The sequence below is a fragment of the Megachile rotundata genome, chromosome 7 (genome assembly GCF_050947335.1).
Source record: "Megachile rotundata isolate GNS110a chromosome 7, iyMegRotu1, whole genome shotgun sequence".
NCBI lineage: Eukaryota > Metazoa > Arthropoda > Insecta > Hymenoptera > Megachilidae > Megachile > Megachile rotundata.
In genome coordinates, this window is record NC_134989.1 from 16,789,741 (window position 1) to 16,817,211 (window position 27,471).

The 27,471-nt window shown below is 49.2% G+C and overlaps 1 protein-coding gene across 2 annotated transcripts in view; it reads left to right on the forward strand.

Moving 5' to 3' along the window:
* Window positions 1–27,471, forward strand: part of px (MAP7 domain-containg protein plexus) — a 54,901-nt gene that overhangs the window by 2,690 nt on the left and 24,740 nt on the right. The window contains exons 3-8 of one of the 2 annotated variants that reach the window (XM_076533696.1): window positions 167–423; window positions 525–1,165; window positions 1,253–1,444; window positions 1,520–2,204; window positions 2,296–2,392; window positions 3,272–3,304. In XM_076533696.1, coding sequence (XP_076389811.1) covers window positions 167–423; window positions 525–1,165; window positions 1,253–1,444; window positions 1,520–2,204; window positions 2,296–2,392; window positions 3,272–3,304 — 1,905 coding nt within the window. The remainder of the gene's footprint in view (window positions 1–166; window positions 424–524; window positions 1,166–1,252; window positions 1,445–1,519; window positions 2,205–2,295; window positions 2,393–3,271; window positions 3,305–27,471) is intronic. The other variant, XM_076533697.1, reaches the window with a different exon arrangement.

Below are 27,471 nucleotides of genomic sequence, written 5' to 3' on the forward strand. Positions count from 1 at the left end.
AAGTGTGAAGTAAAAGTAGGCCACGTGTGTGACGATAATAGTTATATAGAAGCGCATAAAATTTGTACGAAATAAAGCAAGAACGAAGTGTTAACGTTTTTTATCGATTTGTATGTTAATTATTAATAAATGCTAATTCATAACGGTTTCGTACGACCAATTACAGCCATTTATAGCGGCGGATCCTCGTCAAGCGTCGGTACCGATATCTTGGATCTTTCGATGCCAGACAAAAATTCAGTTACGGAAGTCTGTTATGTGTGCGGGGATGAATTCAAAAGAGGGTCACTTAGTCATATTGCAGCAAAACCACTGCCAACTCCGCCACATCCTTCTGCCAGTCCCCCGCCATTTTTTCCATCGTTAATGCTTCATCCACGACCAAGTAGAAGTCGACCTATGGACAGTGCTGGTCGTGTACAGGTATTTTTTGTTTTTCTCGATATTTAAATCGTATAAAAGTTGCATCGTGACTTGTTTATTTCAGTTCTTGTAACACGTAACACGGATTCTTCTCGTTTCAGGCTTGTTCAGCGTGTCAGAATCATCTTTTGTTACAATGGAAGGCTTATACGCGACAAGGAGTACCGCACGGTGAACGAAACTACACGCTGCGTAAACGACAAGCACCCGCAATGGATACAACTACTTTCATCTGTTACACTTGCGCGCTCGAGTACCCTTCGTCCAGTATTAGACTTCTTTATTGTTGTCCTAATCCAGAGAAGGAGGCGTACTATCCTTTTATTTATTCTCTAAGACCTCCGCCAGGAGCTAGTCCGATTAGTCCTCAGGGAATGGTGCAGGTTTGCTCCATTTGTTACAAAGCTATACCACAGAAACAACAAGTATTTGGTGGAGAAAATCACGAAGCCCAACCCTCGGGACAAGGCGTCGATTTTCGACAACAAGGTCCGTCTCCACGGCCCGCGGTAGCCAAGTCTCCGGCTAATTCCGCGGGTAGCGATATTCGTTTCAAACCGTACGATTTGAACAAATCGACGGTCGCTACGAACAAGCAACGTAGCGCTACGGTAAAAGGATCGGCTCCTGGTCAACGAAATTCTCCCAACAATGGTCCAGCAGAGAATGGAACCGTTGCTCTTGGTCAAAACTATAGGTGCTATATTTGTGAGAGATTATATCCCCGTAACCATATGGAATGGTACGTGTTTTGAACGATCATAAATTTCTGTTAATGCACGCAATAATCTTCGGTATATTAATCGTTATGTTTGTCCGTCGTTAAAAGGTTGTCCACGAGTCCGGAAGGAATGAATTCGCACGCTATGCACTTCCCGTGTTTAAGGGGAATGGCACGAACTTCTGAAAACGCTTGTATGGATAGCCACGGCAGAGTGTTGGCTTGTACACACTGTGTGAATCATCTTGCCCAACAATGGGAAAGCATGGATGCTGAACGAGTTCCTTTAGAACGTCGCAGGTTAGTTCTTATTTCGATACATCATTCGTTCACGTTATCGATGTACTCTTTACAAGTTTTCCGAATCTCCTCCAGGTATGATATTCCTAGTCCACATCCAAATGGCGACGTGAATCGATCGATCGCCACCCCACCGAGTTCTAGTTCAGATCGAACGTTTGGTAGTAATCCAGGCACATCGAGCAGTTCCATATATTGTTTCCTATGTGGCTTGCATAGTGATTTAACTCTTGCAAGAGTGTTGTACGGTCGCCCTCAGGGTCGCAACGCACCGTTTTTCCCTGAACTGTTGCGTCATCAGTCTCCGCCGAACGCCGAACAACTGAGAGAGGATGGTTCTGCGCTAGTATGCACGTTCTGTTACCATTCTCTTTTGGCGCAATGGCGTCGATACGAATCTCTTCCTAGTGGTCAACAAGTGAACGCCGCGGAAAGGCAATACAATACGCACGATTACTGTTGTTACGTTTGTGGCATTATGACGTATAGGAAACGAGTCAGAGCGTTGCTCGTGAAAGATTTTCCCTTCCTGAGGTATCACAGACAACCAGAGAAGAGTCTGTTGTTGGAGAACGGGGACTTTGCGGTGGTCTGTTTAGACTGTTACGAAACATTGCGTACTCAAAGTCTCGAGTACGAACGATGGGGCTTACCCGTTGAAAAACGCGAATATAATTGGATAGTACAACCACCGCCACCGGAAGACAGTCCAGACGCGGCTATCGCGAGATTGCCGTCCGGTGAACGATCCGAGAAGGTGGTGAGTTACTTTTCGAACGTTAATTAAGAATCTTGCGACGTTGGATAAACAAGTTCATAACACGCATCGAATGTTTGCGTATGTTTTTCAGGTTCCCTCGACATTAACCGTTAGGCCAGCGCGGAAAAACTGTTCTCCTAAGGCGCCGGACAAAAAGGTCCCAGCAAAAGTTTCCGAAAAAGAACAAGGTAAGAGATAAGTTTCCTTATTCATCTTTCAAACGTATCTGTTTTCCCATTTAATGGAATCGATCGGCAAAGGATTATTATCAGACGCGCCGAGGTTATCGGTCAGTGTGCTTTGACGTTATCGCACGCTTAAGTATTCGTTTCTGCAAAGATGCTCGGATCGTATGTGTCGGTTGTTGCGCCACAGTTTTTTGCTTCAGTCATTAGATTCCAAATTTTAACGAAACAGATCCGCGATACGGTTCTTTCTGTGGCAAAGCGTTTAAACGACCGACAAATATTCTCGGTTTTATGTGGCACAAACTGAAGGTATAACGGATAGGAGATAGACGGAACGTGTACGTGTATGTACGTTCTCGGCAAAGATATACGATATACCGGTGACACCGGGACGGTAAAAGGGATCGAGACACAGGGGGTGAGTGGATCAGACGCGAGTGGAGCTCTTAAAAATCCAACAGACAAAAGGATACTGACGGTCGAGAACCATCCAAAAGAAGGGCCTGATGGTTTTCGTTTGAGCGAATTCACTTCTGCCATTGTCTTTTTTTCTGTCTTTTTCATTTCCTTTTCTCGGGGATAACATATCTCCTTTGAGATCAATTCGAAAATGGTGTTCAACGTGTCCGCAACCGTGTTTTTAAGAAAAGTCTTGCCATATACCGTTAATTGTAAGAGGTCATTGTTAACCGCGCGAAAAGAATAATCTAAAGGAGTTTCAGTGAATTTGCCATACAAGTTGAATAATTTTATCGTTTAAACGCTTTGTAACCTGTACATGTTTTCAAGGAAACAAAATCCCGCCCAGGCAGAGTACTTTTCAGCTTGCCTGACGTTAAAACGCCTTCCCCTTTTTTTTCTGTTTATTGTTCCGGCTAGACAGCCGTCTAGTACGTGCTCGCGTACGAAAAGGTAAGTTTCTTCGGGTTTACGTCGGCAATCGTGCAACGCCAGTGCGCAGGCCTACCATTTAGAAGTCGTAAACTCGTACTTCGACGATAGTGGTCGAGAAATTTTTGTTTTCGCTTTGAACGTTTAAGAAATGATGGCAACGACGCGGTAATTTCATAACTACGTCTATAAACCATTAACATTTTCCAACGTAAATTTCTCGGCGAATACGCGGTGAAAATAGTCGTGTACCCGGCAGAATAATAAAATTTGTAGGAATAGAATTTGCTTTCTTTCGCTGTTAGACTGCTAGCTAAGATTATTAGATTATATTACCGTTAGGCCGTATTTTCGCGTTTAACAAGATAGAATCCGAGGAACGAAAATTTTCATCGATCGCACGCATCAGTCGACTATAAGTAATTTCCTGCCAAGTACGCATCGCAAGGTAAATCCTGTAGTTTAATACGTCGAACTTGTTGGTACAAGTTGTACACGGTCGAGTTTCGAGATACCAGGAGCGTTTCTCTCGAGGCGTTCATCGTTCGTTTTCGCATAGCGCAAAGTCTGTTTTCTCGAGATTGCGTTCAGCATCGGGTTTCTCAAAGCGAACGAGGACATAGCCTCTTCCATTATAAGAGAATTATGTTCCACGTTTCGCGTATCGGTTTCTTTACGCGTTTCCTGTCATGCGAAACGATGCCTCACAATGAGTTCAAACGATATAATACAGTTATTAACTCCAAGGAAATTAATCGGAGAATATCGTCCACGTCACGATTCTAGAAAGCACACATCGTAGAAATTTCTTTGGTCTGTAATCATGATATGGTGAAAAATTATCACCGTTCGTGTGCATTTACACGAGCGTGACTGAAGTTAGTAAGGAATAAACATAATTGCGAACAAATGTCCGCATCGACGGCAATTTCTAACGTTTCGCATCACGGTCCGAGAGGATTAGTTGTATAAATAATGAATTTTACGTTGGGAAATTTGAAGAAATGAAACGTTTCGAAGAGAAATCGAGGCAACGGCGAACGAAATAGCCGAACACGGACTAATGATGGCATAGATTTCGAGGTTCGAAGGTGTACGCTCGAGAGGAAATGGCGTTTACACGGAACACGATCGTCGAGATCAGCAGGTCGATTAAGGTCGGTCGATCTGGCTTAGAGCAAGTAGGTGGTTCGAGGCGTTGGAAGGACTTAACGCAGGGCTTTAGTAGACGAGGTAGTAGCGTGCTCGTTCATAGCGAAAAGGGGGTAAAGCGAAGGAGAGCGAAATCGGGGGTAGGAAGGGTGCAATGGAGAAATAGAAGGTGGAGAAGGAGGAGGAGGGGTTAGAGGAGAAAGAGCAAACGCCCGCAGCGTGACACCGCATTGCGCCCACTTGCCAACCCGCCCAACACCTAAATTCGAATTAGGGAACCAGTCCTGTCGTTTCTCGTCAACACGATTCTCTTGTCCCGGTAAACGTGCAGGCAGGACATCATCGTATCCTTATACCTATATACCTATACATATACGATGTACGCTCGCAACATACGAGTACATAGCTGTTATCGTTCGAAGGCGCTCGCCTTTTAAGGGTATCGCAACAGCGGTCGTTTACCGTTCGATCTTTAATTTATCGATGGAGGTTCTAAATCCTTCTATTTATATTTTCATAAAATTACTCTAAGGCGCAACTCGTTTTTCCGGAGATTGGACACGGGCGATTGGGAAAACGGGAAAGTATAAACGCGGGCAAATATTTTTGAACGGCAGTGTATGTAGGTGGGTAACTTCTATCCTTTGCGCGACCCTCCTTTGCTCTCCCGTCGGGAGAGCAATCAGAGGGAGAGAGAGATCGTTTTCCTCTTCCTTCGGTGATCGATATCAACGTTATCGACTGCTTTTCTCGCTCTCTTGTCGTTCGGAGTTGCTCACGTATTCTCGGCAGGCGCGCAGTCAAAGGCTCGATTTCCACCTTTCTTTTCCGTCTCGAAATCGGTGCCGGTTCTCGGTCGGCACGATTTCGTCTTGCATGCCTTTCTTAGCGAAAAGGAAATCCATTAACATCTTTCTCGGCGAAAATCAATGATCGCGAAAAAGCTGGAAACTGGAGGATCCGACAAAGTCCCGTTTGTCCGGGATAATCACGGTGATATTTACATTTTGATAGTTGGTAGGTGAATAGCATGCGGCACGTAGCCGCGCGTTTTAGTCTCGTACGCGCGGCTTCTCTTAATGCGGTCCTCGCGGTCCCTCTGTTGGCTCGCGTGAATAATTAACCAACGACTGGCGTGTAGAGTAGCTTTTGCCAGCACTCGTGGCCACCTCCACGGCTCGTTTCGTTTCAAGTAACATTCTAGTTACGCTCTCTCTTCTGCTTACCGATGCGGCTAACGCAAAGCTCGTTCTCCGTCCTTTTCGGGCCGCTCTTTTCACCACCGTAACGTTCGACTTCTTTTGAGCGTCGCTTTTAGACGATGAAACGGTGGTTTCATCTTTGAAACGTTTTCATCTTACCTGTGTTTTCTCCCGGCCAAAGGAATACTAATAAAATAATTTAACGGCTTCGTTTGTACCGATGTCAGGGGGTCAAACGATTCGTTCGCGCGCCAAAAGGAGCTTCGCGACTGCGCCATTCTTTATTCGCGATCCTTTTGCGCGCAGCTCTAATTACTCCCGAAAAGTCGAAAGACTTCTTTATACCGTAACGAACATAACGCTTGAGCGATTTATCTTGGATCGTTGAATGATATCGTAACATCGATCCGTTCGAAGTGGATCGATCTTAACGGCGGAATCGACGTAGTTGGACCGTGTTAAAAATAATATGGCTTATTAGCCGCCGAGGGGTTTGCCGTGTGCCTTTGGGGATAGCGATGGTACGCGAACGCGAGCGTGGTAGTTTGGCGCGCGAGGATAAAGGGTGAAGGGCGAAGGGCGAAGGTGGCGAGGGTGAGCACGGCATGCCGCGTTTGTACGTCGGAGATTCACGCAGCGGGGAACGAACGAAAGACAGAAAGAGAACTAGAGAGAAAGGCCGAAAGAGGAGAGAACGGGCGAGAGAAGAGGGTTGGTCACGGCACAGGAGTAGGTAGAAAGAGATAAAGCATGAGAGGGCAGGAGCGCAGAAAGGGAAGAAGAAGGACGACGAGAGGGGGTGGAAGTTCCCTGTCGCCGGCACGCATTGATTTTGCTCGACAGACAGCCGCCTGTTGGGTTCTCTGACTCCAGATCCTAACCGTTCACTGTTCACTGCTTTCTTTCCGTCTTTCTCTCGCCCTTTCTTCTTCTCTCTTTTTTCGTCTTTCCTCTCGTCGCTTCGCTAGACATCTTCCTTTTCCACCAGAAATCTTCCGTAATCGCGCGATTGAACGTCGCGGCGACTTTCGTCTCGTCACGAATCAAGCGAGCAGAATTTGATTCTCGCGCGTGCAGATACTTGTTGCTGCCGAAATGAAAATATTGATTCGTATATGGAATGTCGAAAAGGGTTTAGGTGAAACTCGGGGGATACGTCGTGTGCGTTAAAACGGATAAGATCTTTACGAGCGCGAGTTGCATCCGCATTTACGAAGACCTTGCTCGTTCGTTTCCAAAATTTGGATCTAATCGTTTTCCCGTGCAAAGAATACGCTTGTCGGTTATTGGGTCGACGATAAACTTTAATAGCCGTATCAATTGATTGAGTCGGCATTTCGATATCCACAGTCCCTCTCTTCGTACTTGCTTCCTCCTGATTGCTCCCGCTGGTTGGCCCCCGTGTTTCGTGCCACGTTGAGAGGGGAGATTAATTACGCGTCGAATACGAAATGTCGTCGGACGCGGTGGAAACAGGCAGAGGGATGGATGCATCGCGATACCGTTGGCCCGTATAACGTATCGCCAAGTTAATTATTCGCTAGCCAGCGTTAAGCCGTTTTAAATTTTAGCCTTGGCCGTAATTGTCGGTATCGGTACCATCCGTCGCGGTAACGAACGCGGTTAACGAACAACATACCATTGTAAATGCTCTAAACTCGCTTTTACGTAACTACGATCGGTGTTTTACGAGCTGAACGATTTCCCAAAGGATCAACGAAACACCGCGAGTATTAAACGAACAGCGACAAAGTCGAATCGTGTTCGAATCTTTTCTATTCTTTTTTACGTCGCTGCATCTTTGATCTCGTTATTTAGCCTCGAAACGGAACTGGCTCGAAGGAAGATTTCAGCGACGAAATCGTTCGATTCCGCGAAAAAAATTGGAAGAAATACAACGCCACGTTCGAAGTGACCTCGGTGCACGCTTTATCGGCGAGACAGCGATAACGGCGATAGTAAAAGCTCGCGACTGTTGCGGCGTACGTGTGACGGTACAGCCAAACCACGCATCGAAGCGACGTGCCGCGGCGCGGTGGAATTATTTACAAAGTCGACGTATCTACGACGTTCTTCCGCGCCGCGCCACGGCCACTTCCGTTTATCATCCCCTTGTTCGCACCTCCCGCGTTTACAAAGTTCCGCTCGTCTAACGCGAGCGAGTTACGCGTTAAAGTAGCGTGGGAGGGGACGATGGTCGTGGTACGGTTAGACTCGACGAAGTGGTTGGATTTCAACGGTGGGGTTGGTTGGCGCAACGAGGCGGAGAGGGTGGATCGGTGACTAGGCGATGGAAGGGAGGGAAAACCGAGCGGCTTGCTGGTTTCACAGCGCGTGCCGTTTCAGCGCCAGATGGCTTTCGAAGAGCGAGCGAGAGAGAGAGAGACGTTAGGATCGCGGTACGTGCCCTCTTCTCGCCTATTACCCCCGAGGCGAGTATACGGTTACGCCAAAGGACGGGAAGGAAGGATACGAAACGGAGCCGACGTTCCCGAATACACGATCGGTTTTACGCTTCTCCGAAATTCCATTAAATCGTCCGTTTATTTTCGATCGGAGGCGAATGAGTTTCTACGGTTGGATTTCGAAGAGCAGACCGATATTCCGTAACCGGTGTAACGAGTAAACTGGCCGAGCGAGAAGGAGGATCGCGAATCTCGTAAGACGATTCGCGAAGACGTTCGTAATACCGCGCTATGGGTTTCATTGGCCGAAAAGCGGCCGTCCTCCGTTCCGTCGCTGCCGCTCTTTCCCTTTGAATCGGACGATCTTGCTCGAAGCACGGTAACCGTGCGATCGTGGGGTCCGTGTCGGCAGTGGGGGAAAAGGACACGAAGACGAACGAACGCGCGGCGTGGCGCGACTCGGTTCTTCAGTGTAGTAGCAGCCACCGTCGGTGTCGCGTCGAGCGGTCGATTCGCTCGTGCGCCACGTGAGAGAGAGAACGCGAGCGGCTCGTTAACGATGGATTTTCTCCGGTACGGTGCGTAACCGATCCGCGTCGCGGTCGTTCGTTCGCTCGCTAGCTCGCTCGCACGCTCGGTTGGTCGGTGTGTCGGGAAACGCGAGCGCACGCGCAACGCGTGTCACGGACAAAGGACAGCGATACCGACGCGCTTTAAAAGCGTCTCCGCTCTCCTCCCCTCTTCTCTCTTCCTCTTTGGTTAGTTACGCGCCTACCTCTCTGTCCCTCTTCGGCCGTCCCTCCTTTCCACTCGATCCTCCCCGCGTCTTTCGTTCTCTTCGTCGTTCGGTCGGTCGTTGTCTCGCTCGTTCGGCCTCCATCGGCCGTGAGGCGCGCGCGTGAAAATATATCCTGGCCGTCTGGCGGTAGCGCCGAAGCATTCAGTCAATTAGCCGTAATGGCACGACCTGCCGCGTCGGTCTCGGCCAATTAAGTGGTGATTAGTGCGCGGAACTCTACCATCGCTCGTATCTCCCTCGCGCTCCTTTCCGCCGACTCGCTCGCTCGTGTGCGCCGCTCGAAGATAGATCGCGCGAGTGCGCCGCTTGACGCGCAAAGGCGCCTGGCTGCCAGTTAACGGAGGAGCGCGGTGCGAACAGCAACGAATCCTTTGCTCCGAGTGCGAGCGCGAACTCCGATACCTGGGACAACGATTCTTTTTCCTCTCTTTTCGTGCGCGCGTTTTTCTCTCGCTCTCTCGATCGTACTCTCCTCGTTCGACGCGCTTCGACTACGCTCCGAAAGAAGAGGAGCTTTTTCGCGCAGCGGTACCGCGATATCCGTTCGGAGCTGTAAATCACGCGTCGACGTGTCGGACCAGAGCGGCGGGAGTATGCGCGATGAATAATGATACCGGTCGAGTAGCGTCGTCGCGCGTCGCGAATTCGCGTTTCGACGCCACCAACGCGCCAGAAACAATGACATTTCTTGTCGGTTCTTCGACTCGTCGCCGTCGTTGATCTTCGCGTTCGATCGCTGATGATAGCGGCGCTTCGTTCCGCCGTTAAATAACGCCAACGTTTTCTGCGCGTTCGATCCGAGAGTCGGTGGTTTATTTTTAACTATCAACGCGAATAGCCTTCGCGCGGAAACCTGGTGAAAAATAAAAGTGTGCACGCGTGTGTATACGTGTTATACGTGGGTTACGTGTATGTGCGCATTGATCGAGGATCGACGGATCGAAGAGCGGTAGACGTAGAAAAATGCTCTTCGATCGATTAGTCGAGGCGACGAAGAAAAAGCGGCCTCGTGCCACGATTTCCTGCTAGCTTCGCGGCATCGCGTGCGTGCATTCGCCTCGCCTCGCCTCCAATCTACGCCGATAGCATACGGAGATCTCGTACGGTAGCCAAAATGGACTTCCGGGCGCCGCATCCACTCGTGCATCCTTCGCACGCGGGACATCCTTACTACTACCCAGGTACATTTCACCGATACTCTTTTAAAACGCGCGAAATATATTTTACTGCCCTGAAAGTAATTTACGTCGCTCGGCGCACGGTTTCGTCACCTTGCTCGCGCGAACCAAGAAATTGGCTTTCACCAAAGTTTCTAGCATCCGCGATTGACGTGCCGCTCGAAGGCTCGTGGAAAGAGAATAAAAAAAATACGCGGATTTCGCCGCGGAGAGAAGGTGGCGCGAGCTTAACTCGTTCACCGCAGAACCGTGCACCGCGTCGAGTACTGGCAATTTTCTTAACTGCCTCGCCGTACTTCGCCTCCGGTTGGTCGCCGCGTATATAATTTAAGTTATCGCTACCGCAATATTCTTTGCGAGAGAAACCCGGCATCATCGTGCACGCGTACGTGCTCGCCTGCGCGTGCAATTCGTTTATATTTTCGCTACTCCTCTCGTCCGAAATGTCAGAGCCGTGACACGGTTTTGATAGCGAACCGCCGGAAAAGACTGGACGCCGGAGAAAAAGTGAAATCGTTAAGATAGCGATCGGTATGTTACTCGGACGTATAAAATCGATGCCGCTTCCTACGACAGCGGGACGATCAAATTAACGAGCGGTGAGAAAGAAAACCGGCCTTAGTTGCTCTTCTCGGATCGTAAGGAAGAGTAGTTTCATGATCGTTTGTCGTTATTAACAGCGCAAGTCGCGTCATTAATTGTGCTGCGTATCTTTTTATCGTTTATAAATATTAAAACGCTGCGTCAGCCGACTCCGCATCCAGATCAAACGGGTTGACATGTTTTCTTCCTTTTCTTTTTATCGCATTTCGTCAACGCGAGTACGCTGTCTTTGGTTCTCTTTTTCGTCGTCGTTCCTTCTACGTTTGTTCGTTTTCATCGTGCCAACATCGATAAGACTAACCGAACATCCGTAACGCCGAGGACGACGAGTCCGTTTTAATTCTTACGACGGATATCGGGTATCGTGTCTGCGACCGCACACGAAGAATCCTCTACCACTTCCACACGCACGATATTCCCTTCGTGCCACTTCCCTTTCTTCGACTCTGGTTTTGATCTTTTTCCCCCGGTGAGAAATTAATTATCTGTCGGTGACGAGCAATTCGAAGCGATCGACGTGGTCGATCCATTTTTTTTCTCTCTTCTTGACGAATGAAAATCCCTGCAGGTTAGCGAACGTATTTTTTTCGTGACCAAAGAGGACGTTGAACCTGATTCAATTTGAGCCGTCCGGTTCTTCTTTCTTTGATCCATTTGCCGTGAACGTTCTCGAGAATCGAGCAAACAACAAAAAACGCGATGTAGATTTTTATCGCGAAGTCGTAAATAAATTATTCGCGAAAGAGTTAACGAAAGGAATTCTCCGCGTCGAGCCGAGTCAACGATACGCGATACCTGATTAACGCTTTGGCGCGTAGAGTTTCGCGAAAAATTCGTCCTATCTAAATATCGTAAAAGTAATATACCGAAGTTGTCGGATATAAAACGACCGAAAGTATTTACTGTGATCGTCGCTAACGCGATTATCTAAAAGTTGTTAAAAAGCGCTACGTTACAATGATTAAGATGACTTTTGCGGCGATTACTCGCGGGGGTTTAACAGCGAATCGTTTAGCTCTGTTTGATTTTTATTTTCCGCGAGCGTTTGACCGCGCACAAATCAAGTTGGACAAAGCAAGCCTTTTGTTCGAGTTCACCGTGTTGCGTTCGATCGTCACACCTTTCATCCTGTACGGTCAACTTGTTCGTCCGGTGAGCGAACCGCGGACAAATTGGTTCCAGGTATGGCGAAGTCATTTGGTGAAACCAAAAAACGTATTCGATTTATGTTTCGGAACGGTTTAATTGATAGAGGTTCGAGTAATTGCGAGCCGCGTATACGCGAACGCGTTCGACTTTGTTCTCGCGACGATTATGCATGTATCGTTCTTTTGCTCGATATAGACGATACGTTATTGCCATTATTAATAACGTATAAAAGCGAACGCCGCTGGCTGACTCTTTGGTGCACTGAAACGGTCGTTTATGCGGACCGGCTCTTAGGCTTTTACAACGAGCCTGTTACGCTTCGAAAAGGTTGAAAGAAAAGCACGAAAAGAACTTTTGTCATCGAATATTCGTGTATCGAGTACTTCGATGGAATTAAAAAGCGCAATAAAGTTGAGCTCCCTTGAAATATATGCTAGTACGTTTCGAAACCGCATACCGTGCATTCGAGACTCGAAACGACAAATTATGTTCGTATACGGTGACACAAAAAAGCGATATCGTTTATTATCGATAATCGTCGCGAATAGTATGCTATTAGAGATAAGCATTATCCTCTATGCACTTATTCGCGATACGAAAACGAAGATAATTATTCTAATTAATTGCCAGGAACGTTACGTCCTTAAGCATTAACGACTACTACGCTTCACTGTCACGGTTACTCGCGTTTCTGACAATCGTTATTTTTAGTTTCATTATTTATTGGCGGATCTACTCGTTTACCTTTTTATCCTGTAACGCGACAAAATATTATAACGCATGATGTTCGAAGTTGCATTATTTCGTTCCCGAACGAGACGCGGATACTTGAACGACGCGATGTTTAGTCACCGAGCAATTTGATGAAAAGTGTCGAGTTATGCAACTGGACGATCGCGCGCTATTAATTTTTTCCGAGAAGTCGTTGACATAACAGCGATGTCCGTTCGTCGGTTTAGCGAGGCAGAGCGCATGGTCCTCCCCTGACTGCGGGAGTCTACGAGGAAGCCCCACCGACGGACCTCGGGGTTAAATCCAGTTCCATTACTGGATCTCCGATCCGGGTGGTCGCCTAACAGCCTCTAACTTGGCTAATTCTCCTAGCCTCTCTTCCCCTCCGTTCTCTCTCTCTGTCTCTTTACGCGACTCTGCGCGTACACACGCGTCTACGCGTAAACTGGACTAACCGCGCGAACGGATTCTCATTATAAACGCTCTCCCTTCGTATCGCGTGTCCGATGCCTTCTTTGTCTTTCGAGAGTTCCGTTTAAAACGCGTAACGCCAAAATAATTGGAACGGCAAGAAACTTGTCGAGTTACGATATTATGGGAGCAACCGCAAAGCGAAAGGATCGAACGGGGTTTGCAGCGAATTCGAAAGCGACGTTGGACCAAGCCGCTTATTTATGATTTCTTAGCGTCCGAAATGAAACGAATCGTAGCGGAGATACCGTGACTAAACAGGAACGAAGCGCTGGCGTACGATCGACGATAAAGAGGGCGAGAATCGAGCAAAGTTATCAACGGCTAGGTTGGCGTCTTGCGAATTGACCAAGATACGCGCGACACCAGGGGGTGGTCTTCGTTTTTTTACCAAGGTTTCTGGCTGTTTTTATCCGGCCCACCCGTGTGCCACGGTAAATGTCTCGCAAGGCCTGCTCGCTACTCGGACCGTAACGAAGTGGAACGGGCGTAAAAACGAGTGGAAGACAATTAAGGAGGGTCCGCGGTTGAACAGGAGAGAGGAAGGGAGGTAGAGAGAGAGTAGCCGAGCTGGTGGAAGAAAGAATATAGGTGGAGAGGGAAAAAACGGAAGGTCGACCACCTACCGGTCTGATAAAGTCCATTACCTTCTCCCTTGCCTTTCGATTCTCCGCGCGATTTCTCTTCCTTCTGCGTTTCTCGCGTCCAAATTCGCATGCCATCGTCTCCTTTTCGTTCGTCCACCTTTCGTCACCGCGTCCTCCTTCCTTCTCGTTTCACGGAAACGCGGCCGCGATCATTTATTTACGTTTATTCGCGTAACCCTGCTGCCGGATCTCATAGAAAATCGTTCTCTTTCCCTTCTCTCTCTCTGTCTTCTCGCTCGCTCCACGGCTTACTAAATAATTGCGAGGTAGCGGGGTTACTTTCTTTTTTCCTCTTCTTCCTGTTCTACCGCGCCCGACAAAGGATCGTTAAAATAACCCTTTGTGTTTCTACCCCTTTCCCTACACTCTTTTCCTCGAGCTTCGCCAGACTCCATCCTCTTGATTTTCCTTCTTCTCTCGCTCGTCTGAACCCTCGTCCTCGCGTTGTAACCTTTGTACCTGGACGTTTAGCGTATTTATAAGCGCCGTTCGGTGTCCTCTGTCGCGTTTCTATCTCCACCTCGAGCAGTCTCGCCGTCCCCTATGCCGCGTTTAAGGAGATTCTAAAACGCCCTCCCTACCGAGAAGCTAGAAGGTTAATTAGAAAAGTGTAAACGAAGAAAACTTGTTTCTCGCTTCGATCGTTTTAATCGCTGCCGCGGTGTATCGCTTAACCTTTTTTCCAACAATGTTCGACCGTAGCGAAGCGAGCACCGGATATTGCAGGCTATTATAGACGTATCGTGCAGAGTGTTTGCATTTCGAAATCATCGGTATTTACATTTACGTTTTATTTGCTATTTATGTACGTTTCTATTAGAGAGTGATCCATTCAACGCTGAAATCCACCGAAGCGTTTTCCGAGAGAAAAAGCCACGGTCCAACGAAAATTTGCAAACGATTCCTCCCAAAGTTGTACGCCTCCTTTAACGAACACCGTGTAATATGTATCTTCGAAAGCAACTTTCTCTGCAGGGTCGTGCGGGCGCGTTAACTCGCGTGACAAAGGATCATCGTCTTCGTCGAGAAGCATTGCGCCTCTGCGCGTTTCAGCTTCCGTGACGGTACTCGAGAACAGGCCGAGTAAAAAGCGTTCTCGATGCCTTTTTTCTTGTTTTCGCTCGAAGTAAAGGCGCATGCGCGAGTACGCGCGGTTCTTTTCAAAACCTGTCCCCGCGTCTCGGCGTTCTTTTGAACCGTGTCCCGTCGCGTCGCGTTCCTGTTTTTCTTTATTCCCTTTTTAATTCGACCCTTTGCTCCTTCTTTTCTTCCCCGTACGCGACTGCTTTCGAAGGTTTCGGCCGGTGCACGTGATAGGTGCCACGCGAGCGCATGTAAAATGCATGCCGCCGTCCCGACACGAGTGTTTCCCGTTATATAACTCACGTACGCTTTGCTCGAGCGTGGGTGGTTCGGGTGACGAGGTCGGAGGGTGAGCCGAGCACGGGAGAAAGACGAGTAGAGGGAAGAGAAGGGTGGATGTTTTATCGTCGAAACGCGCACCTTATGGCGTCCACTTGTTCGCTCGTTGGAAAACTTCTTACTTCCGATTATTAATGTTTTCGACGCGGTTTTTGCTCGTCGCGTTTCCGCCGAACCTGACGATCGACGAGACTTTACGAGGGAATCGAGATATACGAGCATGGCTAATTTCGTTAGGAAAATTTTCATCCGTGGAATACGTTACAGCAGAGATATTCGGTAATATCGGTTATCCATTCTACGGACTATAAAGCGCAGATCCATAAATTGTCAAGGTTACAAAATCCACGGCCACTCTGGCTATTCTTCTCTCGTCCGACCCTTACTCCTTTGTCTTCCTCGTTTGTGCTGTAAGCTATTCTTCGTTACACGACGAATCTCTTTAGATACAACAAAGCGTGTCTCTCTTCGCTCGATGGAATCGGTGAAGGCAATTACGATCAAGTCCCTCGACAAGATAGGTGTACGAATAGCGGAGATTCGTGGTCCGAATTCGATCGTAGGTCAGCAAGGTGAACTTTTCGAGACGCGCTCTATCTTTGCGTCCTCTTTCACGAGCGTCGCGTTCGACCTCTCCATTCGCCGTGAAATAATCACCGACGAGGGTCGGAAGAACCCAAGGACTATGAATTAGGTATGACCCACCCCACATTGGAAACTCTCCCCTTCGATTTCGATCAATACTCCAAGCGTAGGTGACGGGAGAAGGGATGAAGGGCTGCACGCCACTTTCTTTCGACTCTTTGGAAACCCACTCTCGACCTTTCCTCGTCTTTTTTCTTTTCAGAGGCACCCTCCTCGAGTCAAAGGCCAACAGCCGAGTATAAATCAGAAGGTGATCCTTGGCAAACAAGTTGCCACGCACGGGACCGCTTTCGAATTAATTTATCTACGTTTTTGCTTCTTCCGTTCCTTTGCCTTTTACCCCTTTGACGAGATCTTCCGAACGAGACTACGATCGCGTTTACATCGTCGTCCCAATACAATTTTCATTCGCGTTACGTAATTCCTCTCGAATCGTTCCGTTAATTAATCTCGATCCTTTTTCGCCGATTCGCCAATTATTTTCGTCCTTTTCCCTACCGCCGTTCCGGCGCGGCGATTCTTCAACGGCGCAGCCCTCCGTGCATTAACTTTATTGAAGGGGACTAGCTAGGTTCGTTCGGCCAGTCGGACGCAAAGTGGCGGTGCCCCTTTCGCCAAACATCGTCCAATTTCCGTGTAAGCGAGTGCTTCGTTTCTTCGAACATGAACGCTCAGAAAGTTTATCGGACACACCCTGCTTCTGTAAATACTAAAGCGACGCTTAGAGAGGCAAAGTTTGGTAACGCAACCGTGAGAGACCAGCTCGTGCCACTTAAGGAGGCAATACCGTGTCGATAGGGGGCCGTAAAGAGACCGTAAAAGTGTTTCTCGACTAAATTCGTCTTTTTTTCCTGTTTCGTCGGCTCGACGAAAAGAGAGAGGTCCCGCGTCGCTCGTAGCTGCCGTTGTAAATTACGACCGCTTTACGTGATCGCACAATTTATGGCTAATTCGTAATCATTAGAGTCACGCGATCCGTTATGGGACGGGTTTGCGCGTTGACTTCTCGCTGCGAGTTGATAACCACGAGGCGAACGAAGGGCGAGGGTGGAGGTGGAAACTGGTGTTCCGGTGGTTGCACGGAGGTGGCGCGGAGTCCTGCAACGAGCGGTGTATTTCATTGGATTAACGTAACTGGCGAACGGCGTTTGCGTTTCAATTACTGCGCGAATTTACGATTCAATCGCGCCTGCGCGACCGTTGTGCCGAATGGGACGATCGGAGCCAGGCCGCGAACGAAATGGATCGGAAAAATGGCCAGTGAAATCGTTGCAATGAAATTAGCGCGACTATCCTCTCTACCGTCAGCTTTTATGGCCATCGAACCAGAGGCTTTTGGGACAGGATCGGTTTAAATCGCGACCAATCTGTGTAGACGCGCACGACTAATTTTTATTTGCTCCCTGCACCCGCGCTATTTGATTTTCCGGTTAAACGGTTTATTTTTTACTCTAACCGGCTGTACGTTTAACAGATACGTCATAACGCGCGTTCGAACCGTTGCTCTCCGGTTTGCGGTTCGTTTGTTCCGCGTGTTAAATTCGATTCGTTCCGAACGAATTCGTCGGTTATCGCGACGCGTTCAAGAAACGTACGAATCATCGCCTTCTTCGTCGCTCGAAACACGCGGTCAACGAGAGCGACTTCCCTTTCGTCGAGGTCTAAACCTGAGCGTATTTATACGTCGATAAGCCACTCGGAGGATGCGAGGTTGGAACGCGGAGATTTCCATGTTTGTCCATTGTTTCGTCTTGCCGGGAGAGAGGAAGGACGTCGACGAACGCGGGATACGGAATAGGATTTCCGTGGAGCTGGTCGAGGGAGCAGAGAGGTCGTAGCCGATACACTGTTCCGTGCGTGCCTAACCGTGTTTAAGTTTCTACGTCCCGTTTGCTCGCTTTTGTTCCCTTTCTCGTCGGTTTCTCCGTCTCCTTCGCAAATTATTAATCACCGATGGTAGGCGGTTCGCGTGGCTCTTGTTCACCCTCCGTCTTGGCATTGTTCCAACACGGGCCAATTTAACTGTTGCCAACGCGAAGAAAAAAGAAGACTCGTAGAGAGACCTGGAAGTGTCGGTGATTAACGTTACTCTCGTGCCAATTCGTTGTCTTTCAAAGTTAGCCGCGTTATCTGCCGTTGGCGAGTAAAACGGATAAGCGTTGTCGTTTTTACGAATTAACGGTAAACGCGAACGAGTCACGGACGAACCGTTAACAATCAAAGGGGCACTCGTTTGAAATCCCGATCCTTCGAATTTTTTCGTTTCGATACACCGGAAACGAAAAATTAGCATTTCTACGATTCAAAATTTAATTTAAATCGTTTGTTTCCCTCGACGGCTTGTCGCCCGAGGGTTAATTGGTTTCCGTGAACCGCGAAACAAAGTAGCAAAAATTTCCTATACGAATCCACTTATTCGAACGCGAACTCCTGTTATTCGACCCAGAAACGCTCGCCAAAGGGAGAAATCGACGAGCTGTTATTATCCGAACGTCTCGGTGGTCCGACCACGTACGGTTCGACCAAAAATTTTAACTTGGCTCGATCGAACGACCATAGTCGAACGTTGTAAAGTACGGGCGAGTGACGGTCCAAGGATATGAATGACGCGCGAGAGGAGGAAGGAAAAGAAAAGGAAAGATAGAGAGGGAAGAATACGTCGTCGGGGTTAAACGATCGGAACGCGCGAGGCGTATCGTAGGCGGGGTATACGTTTTAACCTGTGTGCCGAGTGGGACGCCGCGGAGTCGAAGCTGCCGTTACCTTTCGATCGTAATGAAAATTGATGGCCTGGCTAACCGCGTTTCACGACAGTTGCAGCTGCAGGCGTACCTCCTGCCAACTTGTTCGCTATCCCATCGAGCGTGCAACTGGTCCTGGTGGTGTGCTTTCACGGCTGGTTTCTGCGCGACACTCGCAATAATCGTTTCCCCTCTCGCCCCTACTCTGCCTGTTCGTACTTTTTTACCCGGTTGCTTTTACGGTTATCATCGTGGTTAAACGATCGCCGGTGAGTCGCGTAATCTCGACGGAGAGAAACGAATACGCGAAACCGGCAGAGGAAAGGTGTTACGATCGAGAGAGATCGCGCGAGTAAATTCTAATAGGCGTGTCGAACGATGGTCGACGAGGTTGTTAGACAAATTGCCTCTTGACTCTGTTTCGCTGACAACGATTCGTTCCGAGACACGCCGCGATTTACGCTCGCTCGCAACACCAAATGGAATTCTCGGAGGTGACGAGACGTCGTTCGAGCGTGGGAGTTTGCGATTTATTCAAAATATAATCGTTAGCCGGCGAATTTTCGAAAGTACATAAACGAACGAACACAGAATTCTCCGCGTATTCGCGAGGATTCGTCCGCAACGAGCGGTAGCTTCGACTTTCGTCGAGGATTTTCAACCGTTCCATCGGTAGGTATCTCCGGCGTTGACCTCGTTTATTTACGAGCAGTTTTCCCACTCTCGAAGCACCGTAGCCGTCGTAACGCGTAGCAAATGACGGAGGGTCGCGAAAGGAGAGAAGCCGCCCCTCGTAAATCGTACGACGCGTTAAACCATCGAACTTTTCACCCTTGTCGCGCGCGCGACGTTGGTGAAATATCCTCGTATGGAACGGGTCTTTTCGAGAGCGGCACGAGCTGCCAAACTCGTTCGCTTTTGTCCTTGTCGTACGGCTCGATCCGGTATCTTAACGCGTCAGCCGTGTATTCGGTGGTTCGCGGTTAAGGGAAACGGGGACAGGGCGACCCGATGGCCCGTCGCCAGCGGTCGTATCGGAACGACCCGAAAAATTCCAAAGCGGAGCACTCCGGTTCGGGAAAGAGGGAGGAAGGAAGGAATCGCGACGGCATATCAAACGGCGTCGTTATCCGCGTGCTCTTCGTCGTTGACGGGCGTCGCGCGTCGTCGAGGTGGACAAGCACTCGTCAGAATGTTCTAGGAGACGCGTTCATCCTCCGAAGAACGCGCGAGATTTTCGTGGCTTCGAGAGATATTAATTTTCGAGCTCGCTATGCCTAACCCCTCGGGCTCGACGTCGAACCGGAGGGTTGGGTCTCGAGGGTTAAATTGCCGCGTCGAAAAGTACTCGGACGGTCTGGCGCGATAAAAAGAACGCTTTGGAAACGTTATTCGGCGTCTGGCGTATAAATTCCGGTTGAAGAGGTCTACGGTGTGTCGGCAAAGTTAAATATTTTTTTCGCCGTGATCGGCGAGGAAATTATCGGAACGAGCGAGTAGAAGGAAAGTGGCCGAAGCGCAATTCCCTCGGCAATTTGCTTAAGCCGAGAACGGATCGCGGCAACTTGGAGAGCAACGAGAGTCGTTAAAATTTCCCCCCTCTCGCTCTTTCTTCTCTCTTTCTCTCGCCGACGCTTTTTCTCCGTTCGCTCGTATTCCCCCGAGAGGCATTTCACCTCGACGATTCGAGACGAGAACATAAACGAGCGTAGTAACGCGTAGTTACGATCGGATCACCCTCGGAGAGGGGCTGGTGAAACGGGTCGTAAGAAACCGTGGAAACGAGCAAGAATTTTCTAGCGAATCGGCTACCGCGAGATAATAGCGAAAACTCGTGATTCTTGGACGTTCGCGACGCTCGTGTACAGATATCGACTCGATTCCTCGGTTTATTAGGTCGAAGAAAAGCTTCGCCATTGACCGGTCATCCGCCTCGAGGAAGCACTACGGCGACGCTTCGAAGACGCGTCGCTCGAGCGCGTAATTCGGCCCCTCCCTTCTTTCTTTCTTCCCTACTGATTCCGCACGAACTCGACACACCGCTCGTGCACAGCCTGAGCCCCGCGTAATTTCCTCGAGTCGTATCTCGACAGTTCGGTTACGACGAGAACCGGATTGTTAATTCTCGAAATATTCGAACCGCTTTTAACGAAGCAACGTTCAATTACCTAGTAGAACGAATACATATTTCTTAATCGCGTTCGTGTCCCGATTTTATTGGTTCGTAAAACGGAGACGCGCCGCGTTCGTTGCCCGTTAAGGGAAGAAGATACGTGAGATAGCGAGACATTGGTTTATTCGAGTATCGCGAGGAATACTCTGACAGATTCTCGGCTAGCTCGTTCGCGAATCCTCTTAAACTTCTTCTACTCGGAACACTCGGTTCGTTTCTTAAGTGCGCTCGCCCGTTGCACTCGTTCGTTCGTTCGTTCGTCGAATGGTCTATACAAGAACGAATTCCAGCAGAAACCAGTTTCCGGCTTCCCGACACGGCAATTCGTGCAGAGCTACTCGAATCCTCTCGTTTAGAAGCCTCGGTTCGCTTCGAATCGACTCTTACCGACAAACGTGATCTCGTGATCTCGTCAAGGCGTGCCAGTCTTCTTACCTTGAGAGACTCTTTTCTTCCTTTTTCTTCTGTCCGCTTTTTACTTTTTTTTTTTTAACGACAAGTATTCCTGCCTGTTCAACCGCGATCGAGTTTTATTCGTTTAACGCGCCTCTGCCGTTCGACGTTAAAGAATCGCTGTCGATAACGAGATAATTCCCAGGATGAATTTCGACGACGCAAAGAGCCGGCGCGTTCGAGGGTCAAGCACATTTTTACGAAACTTCTAAACGATTTATTCGAAGCGATAACTCGGTTGGTCGGGAGAAGGGGGAGAGCGCCGAAGCGAAAAAGTTTGGGAATCAGCGGGTTAAACGAACGAGTTAAAGTCAATTCGGTCGATTAAAAAGGTCTGCGGCGGGCGTATTCGTCCGACGGACCGCACGAATCGAGCGCAGCGATCAATTTTCTACAATTTGGTTGATCGAAGGGTTTCCCGTGGCCGGTCTGCCGCGCGATGTATCGCTGCTCGAAAGTTGTGTGCACGGCAGCGGCAGCGATATGTCCTATACATCCTAAACGGATTAATTAATAATAATGCACGGTCCCGTGCATGTTAAGCCTCCTTTTCCCTCCCCTGTTCGGTTTCCAACACGGCGAGACCGCGCGTGCCCATGATTATTTTAATGAGCGGGCCACTATAGCGGCGTGGTCGATCGATTATCCAGCTAGCCGACGAAATTAATAACCCTCTGCTCCGTTCCCTCTGTGCGTCCACTCTTGTACGCGCGTTGGCCCATTCCCCTGGCAATCTCTCTCCGGTGGCGCGAACGTTTCGACCGGGAAAGCCGCTCCACTCCGCGCCGGCTCGTTAACGAGAAAACGTTTTTGATGGGCGCGTTCGATGTCGATCGCACGACGATAACGAGGTTCTCGCTCGACGAACGGCTCGAACGCGGTTAAAATCTCGTCCCCGTGGACTCGTTGTCCACCGCGTTATCTCCAACGCGCAGGCTTTCTCGAAATTTTCTGCTTTGCATGCGCAACAACCTGTGGCCCACGCCGACACCTGTACTCGTGTTTTTAATCGTTCGACAATTTATTTCGAGCCTTCGCGTTTCCGTGCGAGGATTTTCCGCGATACGCTTCGAAACGACGTTTCGAGCGAAAGTTTACGTAACCTAAGAAAATCCGTGCTTCGGAGTGCCACGCTCGACGAGGATCGACCGAGTTAAAGAGTCTCTTTTAGATTTTCGCTTTGAAAACGATCGAGGAAACGAGCTATGCTCGAGCGTCGTCGAGCTGCAAGAATATTCAACGGTCTTTGACCGACGGTGCATTAGTAATTCTCGTCACGAGACTCTTCCAGTAGCCGGATACGAAAGGCAATCGACTTTGGAGAAGATTTCTCGGACGCCGCGTATCCTTCTTAGGGGGTTGCCGGGCTCTACCGAAAGAGTCGAGCGATGAAATCGATTCGTACCGGAGCCGTCGTAGCCAGATAACGGGAGATAATTACTTTTCGTAAGCGATTCGATTAATACTCCCCGTTCCTCCGCAACGGAGAACGGCTAATCGTTTCTTGCCTCGCTATTCCTTCCACCTTTCCGTTCTCTGGGAAAAGCGAACACGCTGACGTCGCGTGCTTTGTTTCCGTAATCGATACATCGACGCGTGACCACGACAACGATACCGATCGCTCGTACAGGAACGGAAGCGGCGGAGACTCCCGCGCTCGAAGGCTTCCCGACTCTTGGGATTCGCGACACCGGTTCAAACTTCCAATCGATTTACGAGTTTCTCTTTCTTTTCTTTTTTTTCTCGAAGTACTCGAGCGCGGTCCACGACGTTAACCTCTGCGGGGTAACGAACGGAACTTAGACGGCACTTGCCCGTCTATTTTCGTCCCGCGAAAGACCGTAGCTGCGCCCTTTTTTTCGCCTCGACGAAAGTTAGCGAGTTAAGAACGACGGGCAGACGCAGACCAGCTTACGTTTGTTTCCCAACAGCCTATTGGCGTCGTTTGACACTGTTGGCCCCAATTGCCACTCGTTGACCCCACTGTACGCGTTGTCATGACTCCGAGTCATCGGCTTACCAGCCTGTTAAACTTGCTCCCTGGCCTCATCGCCCTCCATAATCATCCGACAGTCGTGCTCTCGCCTCTCGTTGCCTCTCTCTTCGTATCTCTGTATCTCGGTTGTCGGAGCTTCCGTGGAAGCAGGCACGGATGGGACGAGAAACTCGGTTCCACGTAGCAGTCGAGCGTGTTTGCGCGTTCGACCGTTCGAGCGTGTACGCGATGGCGTACGAGCGATCCGATAGGGAACTCTCCTCCTTGGCATGCGTGCGTCGAACCGCTCGCAACTTCCACCGCGGATTCGCTAAATTGATTCGGGCCACGAAGTTTAAAGTCGCGCTCGAGACTTCTGGAATTCGCTGTCGGGGAGATACGGAACCTCGCCTTCTGCGCGCGGCTTTCTCCCGATCTTACGTTCTCGCGTTTTATGGCTTCCGCGATGCTTGCTACGCCTATCGGCTCCGCGGAATACATGCAACCTCGTTTTAATTAACGAGCTGGGTGTCAGCGCTCGTTTAGAAAGTCTATCGCGAATGGCTGCACCCTTGCTTTTTCCGTTAAAATAACGAATAATTTTGCTCGATCGACGCGCGCGAGTCGATAAATCGAATGGAACGTTCCGATTAAACGCGTCTCGCCGAAGCTCTCTCGGTTCGCTTCCCAGCCACAAACATTTTCCTCGACGCTCCAAGTCGAGCACGCCATAGGCGTATAATCGTGCGTCGAATCGAAATCACTGATCCTCTTGTTCGACTGGCGCGCGTGCATTGTACGCTACCGTACAAACAGCCGGACTGTGTTTCGTAATTGATCGCAAAGCCGGAGGAAGGGCCACGGTTTTGCGGACGACTCGGTTCAGAAACGCGCTTCCCAAGAACTTTGATCGCTCGTTCTCGTTTCATTGAATTTCTCGGTATATCGCGGTTCTAGGCGCCCCTCTTTCAGTCGCCACGCCGCGACGCAGCGCGCGCATTCGCCGAACGTTTTTCAATGAAAAGCGCCGTCCACGGAATAATTGCCGTCCCCCTTTCCACTCGATCGGTCGCGCGCCGATATTAAGCTTCCGAGTTTCGTTTGCTCGCTTTACTCTATCAGATACATATATACCTTGGATGTTTCGCGAGCAAAATATTAAGCACGCGCCTCGTTACACCTGTAAAATCTTCATTCTTTAATATGTTCGGTAATCGTATGAAAAAGGGTATTTTACTTGTGTACATTATTGACCATATTTTTCTGTAGAAGAAAGAGAGACTTACGAACAATCAATCGGACTTTGCTTCGGAGGTTCGAGTTTAATCGATGTTCCTCGAATCTCGAACTAGTGCCATTATCGACTAAAAGTATCGACCATTCTTCGCGACGAGGTCTGCAGAAGTATCGCGCGTCGAGAGGTTCTCGTTACAAGAAAGGAAAGTAATCGCGAAGTCGTGGAACGTATCGTATCGCGACACGCTCGTCAAACGTTGAAACGGCTTGTCGCGGAGAGTCGTTCGTTCGATCGATCGATCGAGCAAAACCCTTGATGACGTTCTTCCGCGAAGCTGCAACCGCGGTTCGCGATCGGTGACGTCTCCGATAAGAGGATCGAAGCGCGCGTACGCGAGCAACCCATCCCCTTTCCATCGCGAAAACGTCGGCGTCGACGTCGAACCGGCCGACTGACATCAAAGGCATAGCGTATAAATCAATTACCGACGACAAAGCGACGCCAGCGAGCGTGCCGGGTCGCTGATACGCTGACGTTCCGCGCAAACTCGATTATCGATACACCTAGAAGGTCGATGCCTCGTCGACGGGGTAAGCGAGCATCGGTAACGAGGCCCCCTCTCTCTCTCTCTCTTTTTCTCTTTTTAAGGACGATCGAATCCGTCAAGGCCGATGGCCAACGGGAGAAACGGAGAAAGTTGAATTCGTCGAGGAGCCGCGACTCGAATCGCGTAGTTAACGCCGTTCAGCAAATGTAAATGCGAGCGGTTTCGTAAACGTTTGTCCGCAAAAATATACTCGGTTTTCGAGCAAATTTTTCCACAACTTGGAAACGAAAAGCATTTAACTCGGGATCGTTCGGAGAACGGTCAACAGGCCATAAAAGCTTTCTTTTGATTTGTCCTGTTTGCTATAAAAACCTTCCGAACGAAAAAAGTGGACGGTTTTTGCGAACATCGAAGGCAAGTTAATTAACCTGTCGAGCCGAGCAGCAGTTATCGCGGACACAAAGGGTTCGCAACTTTTTCCAACGTTGTTTTCCGTTGGAGCATGAACTCGGCTCGCCTTTGGTTCCATTGCTGCACCTACGACAGCAGCGAAGCTTTTCATCCGAGAATTCCGAGGTTTCATTGATCGCGGGTTAAGTGGCTCGGTGACACCAGTTAACCTCGCGCGCAACGCGCGTACAATCCGCGTGATACGAATTACGTTCGAGCCTATTTACGTCGTCCTGGCTCGCTCGAGCGCAGCTACACAAGCTTCTCTCGAAAACTTTTCTTGTTTTCGATCTTTGCGCGCACCGAGCGCGGCTAAATTCCTGCGAAAAATGGAAAAGAAGAACCGTGCGAATAATAGGGATGTCGAGTCGCGACGATCGGGGCCGACGACGCGTATATCCTCGCGAGCTATATTTGGCACGATGCAGTTAAATGGCCACGTTCCAGTCACGCTCTTACCGTGTCAAATTAATATCGTCGCATCCGGCCAGAGACAATTTCGTGGTGCCAGTTATCGAGATCGTTCAATTGTTCGTTCGACTTAACTGCTTGTTCGACTCACGAGAATTTCGCGCGTGTCCTGTCGATCTTTTGCGTCGTTGTCATCGATAAAACCTTCTCTCGAACTTTGCCGGTATAACGCGCGTTTCATTCTGTTTTATTTTGTCTGTTTCAGGTAAGCCGATGTACAAGATGCAATTTTGAGCGGAGAGCAAATACGCTTCGTAAGTTAACCTTTCCGTTTGCGACATAAATAAACGAAGTTACGACTTTGTTTATTTATATCGTGCGCCGGGGAGTCGCAAAACGCTTTCGTTTACAACGTATAAATTAATTCAGCTCGAAACCGCTAACCCTTTGATCGCGAAGCGCTCGAAAACGAAGATATTAACGAAGGAGAAATAGACGGTCGGTTGTTCGCTGTCAAGGGATTAAACGTTTCTCAACATTTTCTGATAAGCAATAACATAATTAAAGGAGAATATCGTTCGCGATCGACTCGATTCCGAGGGTAGTTCGAGTCGCAATCTCGAAGCACGAGTATTCGAAGATAAATTTTCCACTCTATATTCTCGCTTCGGTTGTACGGGTTTCTCGACTCGGAGATCATTATTACCCGTCACGGAGGTGTTAAATAAAAAGAGTACGTTGTTCGAGCGACGTTAACGAACGAACGGTTAAAGTTAACCACGGCTCTAACGGTACAGGATCGTCAACGTCGTATCGCGTTCTCTGCCGGCGAATTACGGTAAAGACAAGTGTATACGAGCACGCTGTACGAATTACGGCAGAGACACAGGTATGCGGCGGTCGTAACCGATTCGCGACGGATCGAGTTTCGAAACACGATCGTTTCGCGCGAGCTGAACGTTTCGAAGTGTAACGGTGAAAAACGAGCAAAGAGGATTTACCGGTGCGAAATGTGGGGTAGAGAGCGCGGAATGCGGAGTCGTAGCGATTTCACGGGCGGACGATTATTCGGATGCGAGCTCGTGGCGCGGAGAAACGGCGTGGCATGGCGCCGAGTGTAACGAGCACCGACTACTGCCTCTCTGTGCATGCGTGTGTGTTTGTGTGTATCGTGGAAAGAGAGAGAGAGAGAGAGATCAGACGGCTCTCTCGCACGCACCACCGCCCCCGTAATCGCGGTTAATTAACGAGCCGGCAGCTGGTAACGAGGCTGCCGATTACTTGCCGCGCATCGGCCGCGATTATTCCGGCTCCTGTTACCTTCCGGTTCGTCGAATCCACCTACGATTGTCATCGTTTTCACCGAGAGATTCTCCGATCTTCGTTTCCCTTCTCCCTCTCGTTCGGATTCATTTTCTGACCGAAACGCTTTGTATCGGTTCAGACGAGACACGGAAAAGGAGGAGACTTTCGAGGCTCGTTTCGGTGCTCGAGCTAAACCGAAAGTTTTCAGAATAGTTGTTGCCGGTGACGGATATTCGAAACTTCTCCTCTCAAGTTTTCCAGCGATTCGAACGCGCCCGAATCTCTTTGAATTTTCTTCCAACTTTCAAAGTCCTTTCGCTTCGGATCGTATCGAAACGTTATCGCCGGATACTTGTAACCGTATGTAAGTATATCTAAATTGGAATCGTTCCACGCGCAATTAGCGATAGCTAAACCGCGGACGTTTTCGCATTGATCGTATACTAGAGCGTGCAAAAAATATGCAAATCGTGCTGTACGCGTATAAAATA